The sequence below is a fragment of the Miniopterus schreibersii genome (genome assembly GCF_964146895.1).
Source record: "Miniopterus schreibersii genome assembly, chromosome: 16".
In the NCBI taxonomy this organism is placed as follows: domain Eukaryota; kingdom Metazoa; phylum Chordata; class Mammalia; order Chiroptera; family Miniopteridae; genus Miniopterus; species Miniopterus schreibersii.
The window spans coordinates 23,116,572-23,126,889 of NC_138116.1; the positions used below are offsets into that span (position 1 = coordinate 23,116,572).

A 10,318-nucleotide genomic window follows, 5' to 3' on the forward strand; every position below is an offset into this window, starting at 1 on the left:
GCACAACTACGACACTACTGGAACAAGCCTTTTGAGGGGACCCCATTTCACTGAATGGGTTTCATGGTGCCTACGCGAGGGAGGGAAAGACCAACAAGGAGACATCCCCAAAGCAACCGGTGTCAACCCGAAGAGCACCCTCACCCCACTACCCCGGTTCGGTGTCTCTTGGTGCGCACGCGCGCCACCCTTGCCCCGCCCTTTACCACTTGGCCGCGGATTGGCGGGTTTGGGTCACGTGTGCATGCAACGCATTTCCTCCCTGCAAGGGCCCCGCCCAGCGCGGCCCGCTGGCTGCTTTCCGGTGCGGTGTGTCTGAGATGACGGAACCCGGCGCCTCTCCGGAGGACCCCTGGGTCAAGGCAAGCCCCCTGGGCGAGCACGCCGGTGAGGGGAGGGTGGGTCGCACGCGTGCACGTAGGGGGTCCGGAAGATGAGGGAAGTCCCTCCGGTGCCCACAGTATCCCCACCTTCGCTCTCCGGGCCCAGGGGCTCCAGAGAAGACAGCTCACCCCCCGAGCGTGCCAAGGTGGGGAGATGACTGAAGCGTGTATGCGCGAGTGTGAGGCCACGGGGTTTGGGACTGGGGACGTGGGGGTGTGGGGCAGGTGGGATCATGCTGAGGGCGGCGCTTCCACGACCTAGCCAGTCTTGGCTCTGGGGGGGGAATCCTTCAGTTTCCCGCGCGGGCGCGCGCACGTGTGTGTGTGTGTGTGTGTGTGTGTGTGTACACACTTGTCTTTCCATTGCCTGAGCACGTGCGTGTGTGTCCGTCCTTCAGTTGTCTGTGCACCTGTGTGCGCGCGTAGGATTGTATGCACAGAGTGAATGGAGGAGACGCCATCCAGGGATGTAGGTCTGATGAGCTTTTCTCCCTTGCGGGGTGCCACAGGTGGAGTATGCCTACAGCGACAACAGCCTGGACCCCGGTGAGTGCCCCCCACACACACCGTTTTCAACTCTGGAGTTACACTTCCACTTAAAGCCTGTAAATTCGCCTGGCCTTGCAAGCCGCACCTGACCAGAATCCACTATCCCTGAGCCTGATACAGTGAGGGAGGTGCTGGAGGACAAGGATAGGAGACATGGGAGAGTGACGCCTAGTTCCCTCTGCTCTGGAGCACGGAAGTGATGGAAATAGTGACAGCTGGTCACTCTCTCACCCTCTTCAAGCCCAGATGTTACTTTGTGAGCCAATGAGTATCGTTGGTACAGGCCAGTGGAGCAGTGGAATCACTTGGGGACAGGAGCATTGCAGCATGGCACTACAGGAAGTGTGTGGCCCAGTGTATGGCTGGTTTTTGGGTTTAAGGGGAGGAGAGGTCAGCATTTAAGGATGAGGGAGCCATAGTGCCCCCAGGTGTCTGAGGTCCTGCAGTGTCCCCCCACCTTACCCCTTAGTGATTGGGGCCTCTCTTTTCCAGGGCTTTTTGTAGAAAGCACACGCAAGGGGAGTGTAGTGTCCAGAGCTAATAGCATCGGTTCCACCAGTGCCTCTTCCGTCCCCAACACAGGTAGGCAGCAACAACCCCCACCTGGCAGGGCTCAGGTATGCCATCATTTTAGTATCTTAGGAAGCTCCAGCCATCCACATGGGGTGCTAGAGTCCTAGTGCTAAACACAAGGCCTCACCATCTAGAATATTAGGTTCCTATGTCCATCTGTCATCTGGGCACCCTGTTCTTTTTCCAGTTAGGAAAAAGTGGATTAGCTGGGCCTCATTGGGCCCCAGAATGACCTCTTCCTGCCCCCAATTCTGAGCATAGATGACGAGGACAGTGATTACCACCAGGAGTCCTACAAGGAGTCCTACAAGGACCGGCGGCGGCGAGCACACACTCAGGCTGAACAGAAGAGGAGGGATGCTATCAAGGTGATTGGGGAGGCCTCAGCCAGCACAGGAATGCCCTGCATATTTCAGACTCATTGTGCCCTAACCCCATCAGACAGTCCCAAGTGGCCTGGGGGCAGCTAGTCTAGTCCCTGGACATGAACACCTCCCTCCTTCCAGCCACTCACCCCTTTTAGTTTGTATGGAACTTGGTGTCATGGAAGAAAAGCTTTGTGCCAGTTTGCCTTAACCCCTCAGAGTTAAGGAAACTTTTTCCCTTGTTGTCTCCACAGAGAGGCTATGACGACCTTCAGACCATCGTCCCTACCTGCCAGCAGCAGGACTTCTCCATTGGCTCCCAAAAGCTCAGCAAAGCCATCGTTCTACAGAAGAGTATGGCCAGGGAAAACACTGGAGGGGTTGGAGCCAGTGGGGCTATGGGAAGGCTAGCCTCATACCCATTTTTAGCCTGGGGGGTTGTAATGGAAGAGTTGGGGTATAGGGGAAAGGGAACAAGACCAGCTTTGCCCTCTGGTTAAGATTTCCTCTGTGCTCACCCCTCTTCCCACCCCCACCCCAGCTATTGACTACATCCAGTTTTTGCACAAAGAGAAGAAAAAGCAGGAGGAGGAAGTGTCCACGCTACGCAAGGACGTCATGGCTCTAAAGATCATGAAAGTGTAAGGGGGGCTGAACTGCAGGAACCAGGGCTTCAGAGGGGACTGAGGCCAACTTCAGGTCACACCCTCCCTTTTGTTCAAAGACCATATTAGATAATAGATAATATTCTAACTCCATCCGGTGGCCACTTAGATAATAAGTCGCAGGACCCTGTACCTCAACAGTTTGACACATAGCAGACACTCTGAAAAAGCCTGTTGGATTAATGAAAGGAAGGTTGGAGAAGATAGGTGTCTATTTTTGACCTAGAAGCAATATCTAGCTTGTGAATATATCCCAGAAGGTCTCTAGGAATTACCTTGCTGGTGTGGGGGGCGGTATGTAGGGTCACCCTATTATTTTTCCTGGCCTGGTAGAGATGCTGTAGCACTTTAGCCCTGGCCTGCTTGCTTTCAGGAACTATGAGCAGATTGTGAAGGCACACCAGGACAACCCCCACGAGGGGGAGGACCAGGTCTCTGACCAGGTCAAGTTCAACGTGTTTCAAGGCATCATGGACTCCCTGTTCCAGTCCTTCAATGCCTCCATCTCCATGGCCAGCTTTCAGGAGCTGTCAGCCTGTGTCTTCAGCTGGATTGAGGAGCACTGTAAGCCTCAGGTATGGAGCGGCAGTGGTCATGGGGTCTGGGGTCTTCTCCCACCCTTAGGCAAAGTGACCCAAGCCAATTTCAGAAAAGCAGGTAGCAGGTTTTAGGTTTCTTCAGTGTGTTTCTACAACTTTCAGCACTCGTTTCCCTCTGCTTTCTAAAGTTTAAATTTTCCTGTTACAGTTTCATTTATCAAGTATGATCTGAGCACTTCTGTAAGGCCCATGTTGTGGCCACATCAGTCACTCCTTGGCTGCCCAGTATATAAGCCCCCATCACTTGAAGCAGAAATACTTGAGGTTTTTGGAAAGATTTCTGGCCTCCACCCGCAGGCCTACTAAGGTAGTTTTTCCTGGGGCTTATTATTTGCAGCAGTGCGTTGTGTTAATGGTATTAAACAGTCTTCTGCTTTTGAAGCCTAGTTGCTTTTTCTGAGGTTTGAACTTGTACCTGAGATTCTTGCTTTCTTTGCTCCCCAACATTTTTATTGTAAGACACTTAAAACATGCTGGAACATCAAGAGAACTTACAATGAATATTCATTTATCACCTACATTCTACCATTGTCATTTTCCACATTTGATTTATCACATAACTGTCCATCTCTCCATCCCTTTCTCCATCCTGTTTTGGGGGCATTGCAAAGTAAACTGTAGACATCAGTGCTTCCAAGGGGCTTTCTTTTGTTTTTACTATAAAGAGCACACCTGGTCTAGGCAGGTGTCACAGACCGCTCTGTGCCCTCACCTGAGCATCATCTCTTCCTTTGATGCCTCCAACAGACTCTACGGGAGATCGTGATTGGTGTCCTGCACCAACTGAAGAACCAGCTTTACTGACCTGCAGAACAGCCAACCAAAGGCCCGAGTCTCCTACTTGGCCACAACCACTGGGCTTATGAGATTGAACTGTGACACCGTACACAAGTCAGCTGGTTTCTCTTCATGTTTTGTCCCCTAGCCCCCCTAATCCTCAGTGGGGCTGGGGTGTTTGTGAAAGCTTCTGATTAATTTATTATATTGACCATAGAGCTCAAACCTACCCAGTCTCCCCCCCACACATAGGAGTCATCAGAATGGGGTCCGCTCTGGGCACCCTGCCCTTTCCTAAGCTTCAGATTTCGGCATATGATCTGCACATACTTAGAAACTACTGTTTGCTTGTGTTGGCCTCTTGGGTGACAACTGGCCCAAGTTAGGCTTTTTGGCAGTAGTTGCACAGGAGGAAAGCATTAAGAGAAAATACTTTCATAGCTGCATAGGGTGAAAGGGCTTGTGCTGAGGCTAGAGCTGCCTGGTCAGCCCAAGGCAAAGCCACGGCTTTCTGGCCAGCTCAGGGCAGGGCTGCCAGGTTGCTGCTCCGCCGTTTACTCCGTCACTTCTTTACCCTCTGCTCTGGACAGCAGAGAAGCAGCCTCCCCCCTACTCCTGCCCACTGTCCCCACAGGCATTGGCACTGTGCAGCAAAGTCAAATGGATACGGCACCACATATTAAAGTTTTTATTTTTCTAAACACCAACAAAGCAATTTTGCTAAAGTTGCAATTATTAGCTGGGCCTCAAAACCACTCCCAGCCTTTCTGTCAGGTATATCTGGGTCTCTACCATCTCTCAGTGCTGCTTGCACTTCTCTCAGGACTTGGGGAGGTGAAGGCTCGGGGTGTATAGAACCCAAGAGAGTCCAGGGTACAGCCCTGGACTCCTTGAATGCTGTGTATAATAGCCTCTCTCTACCCTTGTCCCTCAAGCTCCCTTTTGCCTTCCTCAGATTTGATATCTGGGAGGTTTAATTATCCAGAGGAAGTTAAATATTTTTATATCAAATTATATTACAATAAACATTGGCAAATGCTTTCCTTTAGTTTTGTTCCAAGTCTAAGTGTTAAGCTCAAGCAATTGAAATGTGAACCATGTAATGAGCATAAACATCCATTCTAGGTGACTAGCACTCCCTCCCTTCCCTCTCTGCCTAATACTCTGGTTTATGCCCCTCTCCCAACTGCTCTGCTCAAAGGTGGGAAGCAGCAGTAACAACAAAAAAAACCTGGCTGAAACGGGCAGCCAGTCTGGGACGTCTCTGTCTCCACAATCCAGTCCTAGCACAGGGGCTCTCAGGGGTCTGGGAGCTTGACGTTGTAATCTTCATCTGTCTCTATCCCAACTTCCTCCTGTGGGGCAAGGAGAAAAGTGAATGAGGCCTCCCTGGATGAAACCTCATGTGAGCAAGGAAGGGAAAGAGAACCACTTACAAAGAACTGCTTCTTGCTCTTGGAGTATCCTTCAAGGATTGCATCACACAGCTCTGTTGCCTGACAAGAAACAAAACCACCCCTTTACAGATGGACAGTACTTGGCAGTACCTGACAGATACATGATATGGGGCAGCAGTTTCTCTGGGGGCTACTATTTTCCAGGGCCTGCCTTGGAGTTTCTGCACTTACCATCCTCTTGCGCTTCCTCCACTCCTTGCAGTACTTCTGCCTCTCTCTGTACACCTAAGCAGGGGAAACAGGTTCCTCTAAGCCCTTCGCCCCATGGCAGCCACTGGTCAACCCTTGCCCTCACTTCTCAGCACATGGGGCCCTCCCTCCCAACTCACCTGTTCTTTTTCTTCTGGGGTCACATGGTTGGTGGCTGCTTTGATGCTCTTCAGTCTCTCTGTGTAGCCAGCACATTCCTTCTTCAACTCCTGGAGCTCTTTCTGCATCTCAGGTGTGGTCAGGGCACTAGATAATTCCTTCAGCTCTGAAAACACATCTCCCTGAGATCACCTGCTATCCCCCAAGGGAGTCTTTTCCAGTGGGTGCTCCCTGAGGTAGGAGACCAGGCCTCCATTCGCTGGGTCCTACACCCAGGGTCCAGAATGGGCCCCTTATTCTAGAAATGCTCAGGAAAGATTAAGACTTACAGAATTATCAGTTTATTCTAGTTTCCTTTCCTCCTCCATCTACAAGTAGTGGTCAGGTGTGAGGCTAAACAGACTGTTAGCTGTAGCCAGTTAAAGGAGCAGGAATAAAGGGAAGTGTGGGAACAGTATACTGATAATTATGGTAAGGAAAGCAAATGCATTTCTTGCCTATTTGTATTTCAAAAGCCATTAATTGTCCTATATTTCTTTTAATGTAATGCCATGGCAGCCCAGCAAAGGGATCTTCACTGCAATGAGACAACAATACAGTCAACAAACCATTCCCTTAGTAATTCCTGACCTCTGAACTGACCCTGATGCTAGGGGCACCCTCCAGAAGAGCTCATTCCTACCAGCTTCCATGTGGCGGCAGCTCTGCTGCAAGCTCTGCACCTTGGCAGTGAGGGTCACGATTTTGGCATCCAGGCTTTGGAGGTCAGCGTCGCTCACCATGTCAAATTGGTCCTGCCAAAGACAAGGAGGAAAAGAAAAGTGGGCTGATGTGACACAGGATGGGAACCCACGTCTAGAAAGGCAACATTCACATGCACTTAAGAACCTGAGACCCCCCCCAACCTTCCAAAGGACCTTCCAAAGTAGCAGGAGTGTATCTTTGAGAAATCATTCAGTTTAGTACTTGGTCCAACAAGGTATCAAAGTTGAAACCTAATGTCTGTCCTCAAGGGGCTTCTAGGTTGTCAGGAGACTGGATAGGACAAATATCTTTCAGTTTAGTGGTCAATCCTCTCACTGGGCTGAAGTAGTAAAGGAACATTCTTCCCCAAGTGGTGATACCTAAGTTATGGGCTTCCACAATAGGAAGAGTCTGGACAGGCAAGGAGGCATGTTGGGAGGTACTTAGTTAAGGGACTCTAGTAAAGTGGTACCTCGGTTTCCCAACGTCTCGGTTGACGAACATTTCGGTTTACGAACGCCGCAAACCCGGAAGTAAATGCTTGTTTTGAAACATGCCTCGGAAGCCGAACATGCCACACGGCTTCCGCTGAGGGCAGGATCCTGAGGCCTAGCTGTCGGCTGTTGATCCCTCAGCTTTCGAACGTTTCAGAACTCCAACTGTCTTCCGGAACGGATTGCATTCAAAACCGGAGGTAACACCGTAATAAAGTCTGAGGAGCCCCTCCCATGGAAGACGTGTTGGGGCTCAGTAGGAGTCTCCTCAGTTTGTGAGGGGGAGCAGGTTAGAAAGGATGTGAATCCTGGGCAGTCTGGACTCTACATTAAGGCAAGGTTAAACCTTTATAGCAAGAGGCAGCAAACTGTGGCCTGCAAGACAAGTCCTGCCAGATGCATGCTTTTTATTTTTCTTATTTATTTTTTTAATTTTTTTAAATATATCTTTATTGATTTCAGAGAGAGGAAAGGAGAGGGAGAGAGAGAGATAGAAACATCAATGATGAGAGAGTCATTGATCGAGCCCGCAACCCGGGCATGTGCCCTGACCGGAAATCGAACCCCGATCCCCTGGATCCCAGGTAGACGCTCAACCGCTGAGCCACGCCCAGCCGGGCGATGCATGCTTTTTAAACCAAAAGTGTATTAAGACAACCACACCCATTCATTACATATTGTCTATGGCTGCTTTTGCTCTACAGTGGTGGACTTGAGTAGTTGTGACAGTTGTGTAGCTGTGGTAAGAGACCATCTGGCCTGCAAAGCATAACAATATTAACTGTCTGACCCTTTACAGAAAAAAAAAAAATCTGCCAACTTCTCCTTTAAGGGGCCTTCAACAGAGTAGTAACATAATGAAACCTATTTTAGGAAAATTAGCCTTGATGGTGATTTGGTTCAGTTAAAAGAGGATTTAATGTCTACTGGATGTTAAATACTGTGGAGTGCTAAGTAAAGGAAGAGGAATGAGAAATGGGATCTGTCCTAGAACAGTTTATACCACAGTACTGTATGTCTCAAGAGGTAAGCACCTGAAGAAGCCATTAGCTCAGAGCATCCGGGAAGGTTTCTGGGAAAGGTAATGCCTGAGTGAAATTCTAAAGGATGAGTAAGAGTTAGCTGGGCAAAGAGGAAGAAGAGACTAAAAACTCCAGGCAGGGGAAGGCCAATGAGCTAAGGATACAGGAGTAAAACACATATAAATGATCTAGTATTAACGGATGAAGAAGTAACAGGGACAGCTGAGGTTAGAGGCAGGCTGGGGCCAAGATACTGCAACAGATGAGGAGAGCCTGAACCACAGCAGCGATGGCAGGTGGGAAGGAGAGGAATTCAAGGAGGGGGAAATCAGCTGGACTCGATGGCTGGCTAGCCATGTGAGATAAGGGAAGTTAAGAATGACTCCCTGGTCTCTGGATCGGGTGAAGAGTGATACCATTAAGAAGGAAGAATGTGAGAGGAGCCAGCAGGGAGAGAGGAAGCATGCTACTTTAGCCACGATTCTGAAAGACATCCAGATGGAGGTCTGGGCTGGGGATACAAAATTAACGTGTGTGTGTTTAGGGAGGCAGGTGGAAACAGAAGGAAAATCATTTGGCACAAGGTGATTCTAATCTAGATGATTGGGAATAAGAACTTCCCAGCGGAAATGGATTTTCTGTCATCTATCACATTTCAAATCTGGAAATCTCATGAGGTTTGGATCACAGCAAGGGAGTACACACACTGATTTAAAGGATGGCTGGGGCCCTTTTAATGGTGTAAGAACAGCTGAATTTCATGGACTGCCTCAACTCTCCCAAAAGAGTTCGTATTAAGGACTGATCCTCCCAAGAGTTCATACTAGGGGCTCTCACACGGGTGATAATTTGCGCAGGCTTCCCTCACCTGGTCCGCAAAATATATCTTCTGCTTGCCATACATCTTCTCTTTGATCTTGCCTTGTTGGGCCAGCTGCTCCAGGGCCTTCACCACTGCCTGGTAGAGGGGAGGGTGCGGAGCAATCAGAGTGACTTCGGCCCAGGCGGCCAGTGACGCGGAAAGCGCGCGACAAGCCTTAGGAAGCCCAGGGCTTAGAATGGCAGCCTCGAGACAGCAGGACCCCAGGCTGATTCGAGGGGTCCCAAGGGGAAGAACCCCAGGAGAGGGTCCTCACCGCTTTGCCCAGCCCGTGTTCCCGCTGCAGGTTCCCGAACACATCCTGCGCGCTGTAGGGCCGGTTCTGCTCCTGCAGGTACTTCAGAAGGATGCCGGGGGCTACGGGAAGAGGCGAGACAGGGGAGCGGGTCACTCTGCCGACCCCCTCACCCGCTCCCCTCTGGGTCTCCCCGGCTCCCAGGGCCCGCTTACCTCCACTCGCAGCTTCAGCCCGGCTTTTACTCATGGCCTTTCCCGCCACCACACTCCTAAAGCCGGACGTTACGGTTGCTCGGGGCAACGGCTCCTTCCGGCGGCGGGAGGGGCGGCCCCCGTGAGGTGACTGGCGAAGGGGAAGCCTTCGCGAGGAACGACGCGACCCTTCCGAGGCACCGTAGTTGATTTCTGCCCGGAGCTTGGGCGCCGGGCCCTACTTCCTGGAGTCTCTGAGGAGAGGTGGGGGCACAGCCTGCAGGCTCCCTTCCTCCTCCTCCGAACTGAAGCCGTAGTAAGTCACGCCTTGGTTTTGTGACCCAGCCTAACGGCGGCTAAGCACTCCTGAACCTGAGCCGGCTGAAAGTTCGAACGGGAAGAAACCTCAGGGTCAACTCCCGCGAGGCAAGCGGTTAGCTCAAGGTCACAGGGCAGTTACCCCCTGGGACCTGTCCTATTCCACGCCTCGAGGCTCTTTGCCGGTTGGTCTTATCATTTGTAAAATAGGAACCAGTGGTACTTGCAGAAGAGTGGTCGTGAAGACTTACTAGAATGCCTAAAACACCCCGGAAAGCGCATAACGTCACCTGTTTGCTCGTTACCGAGCTCCGCACACAGGGGGCGCTCAATTCATGCTGTAGTTTGAAAGCCAAGGAATGGTAGGCTTGGGAGGGGGCTATTAAACCACAAAGCTTTTACAAGAGTTTACTGTTGGCTGAGTCAATCTTATGGCAGCACCTGGCAGGTGCTTTCCATTCCTGCCCACAGTGGCCAATGGGACAAAGCTTAAAATAAGTATTTCTAGTTTCTGAGGTCAGCTGAAGGCCAAAAGAACAGCTGTCCCTGCAGCTCAAACAATCCAGAGGGAAGTGGTGTTACTTTTTTAAAGCTTTCTGTTACCTCAAAATCTCATTAGCCTTTGAAATGTACTTGTCTTCACGTGTTTAGGGGGCAGTATCAAGAATTAGATGCCCTCAGTGTGCCTCAGTTGGTTGGAGCGTCACCTGCCCACTGCAAGGTTGCTTGTTTTGTTCCCAGTCAGGGCACATAC

General features: G+C 50.7%; 2 protein-coding genes across 3 annotated transcripts; one reads left to right on the forward strand and one right to left on the reverse strand.

The window, feature by feature from the left end:
* The first annotated feature begins 237 nt into the window (after positions 1–237).
* Positions 238–5,266, forward strand: MLX (MAX dimerization protein MLX). 2 transcript variants are annotated; one of them, XM_081115955.1, is made up of 8 exons: positions 280–362; positions 893–929; positions 1,425–1,514; positions 1,767–1,873; positions 2,125–2,224; positions 2,412–2,511; positions 2,909–3,110; positions 3,882–5,266. In XM_081115955.1, exons 1-8 carry the CDS (start codon positions 321–323, stop codon positions 3,936–3,938), a joined length of 735 nt encoding a protein of 244 aa, XP_080972081.1. In that variant the 5' UTR covers positions 280–320; the 3' UTR covers positions 3,939–5,266. The 2 variants fall into 2 exon arrangements, with proteins under 2 accessions (XP_080972082.1, XP_080972081.1); XM_081115956.1 differs by lacking the exon at positions 1,425–1,514 and having other exon boundaries at positions 238–362; positions 3,882–4,959.
* PSMC3IP (PSMC3 interacting protein) lies at positions 4,577–9,883 on the reverse strand. The gene is made up of 8 exons (XM_081115957.1): positions 9,268–9,883; positions 9,074–9,174; positions 8,806–8,895; positions 6,360–6,471; positions 5,698–5,843; positions 5,540–5,593; positions 5,348–5,407; positions 4,577–5,266 (listed from the first exon to the last, which is right to left on the reverse strand). The coding sequence occupies exons 1-8, from the start codon at positions 9,299–9,301 to the stop codon at positions 5,210–5,212; spliced, it is 654 nt and encodes a 217-aa protein (XP_080972083.1). The 5' UTR covers positions 9,302–9,883; the 3' UTR covers positions 4,577–5,209.
* Between the last annotated feature and the right edge of the window lie 435 nt (positions 9,884–10,318).

Excerpts from the sequence above, each read along its gene's own strand:
- MLX (XM_081115955.1), top strand. The coding sequence starts at position 321 with ATGACGGAACCCGGCGCCTCTCCGGAGGACCCCTGGGTCAAG. Across the intron at positions 930-1,424 it reads CGACAACAGCCTGGACCCCG|GGCTTTTTGTAGAAAGCACA; the intron begins GTGAGTGCCCCC and ends TCTCTTTTCCAG. Across the intron at positions 2,225-2,411 it reads AGCCATCGTTCTACAGAAGA|CTATTGACTACATCCAGTTT; the intron begins GTATGGCCAGGG and ends CCCCCACCCCAG.
- PSMC3IP (XM_081115957.1), bottom strand. The coding sequence starts at position 9,301 with ATGAGTAAAAGCCGGGCTGAAGCTGCGAGTGGAG. Across the intron at positions 8,896-9,073 it reads AACACGGGCTGGGCAAAGCG|GCAGTGGTGAAGGCCCTGGA; the intron begins GTGAGGACCCTC and ends CCCCTCTACCAG. Across the intron at positions 5,844-6,359 it reads CTGCCGCCACATGGAAGCTG|AGCTGAAGGAATTATCTAGT; the intron begins GTAGGAATGAGC and ends ATGTGTTTTCAG.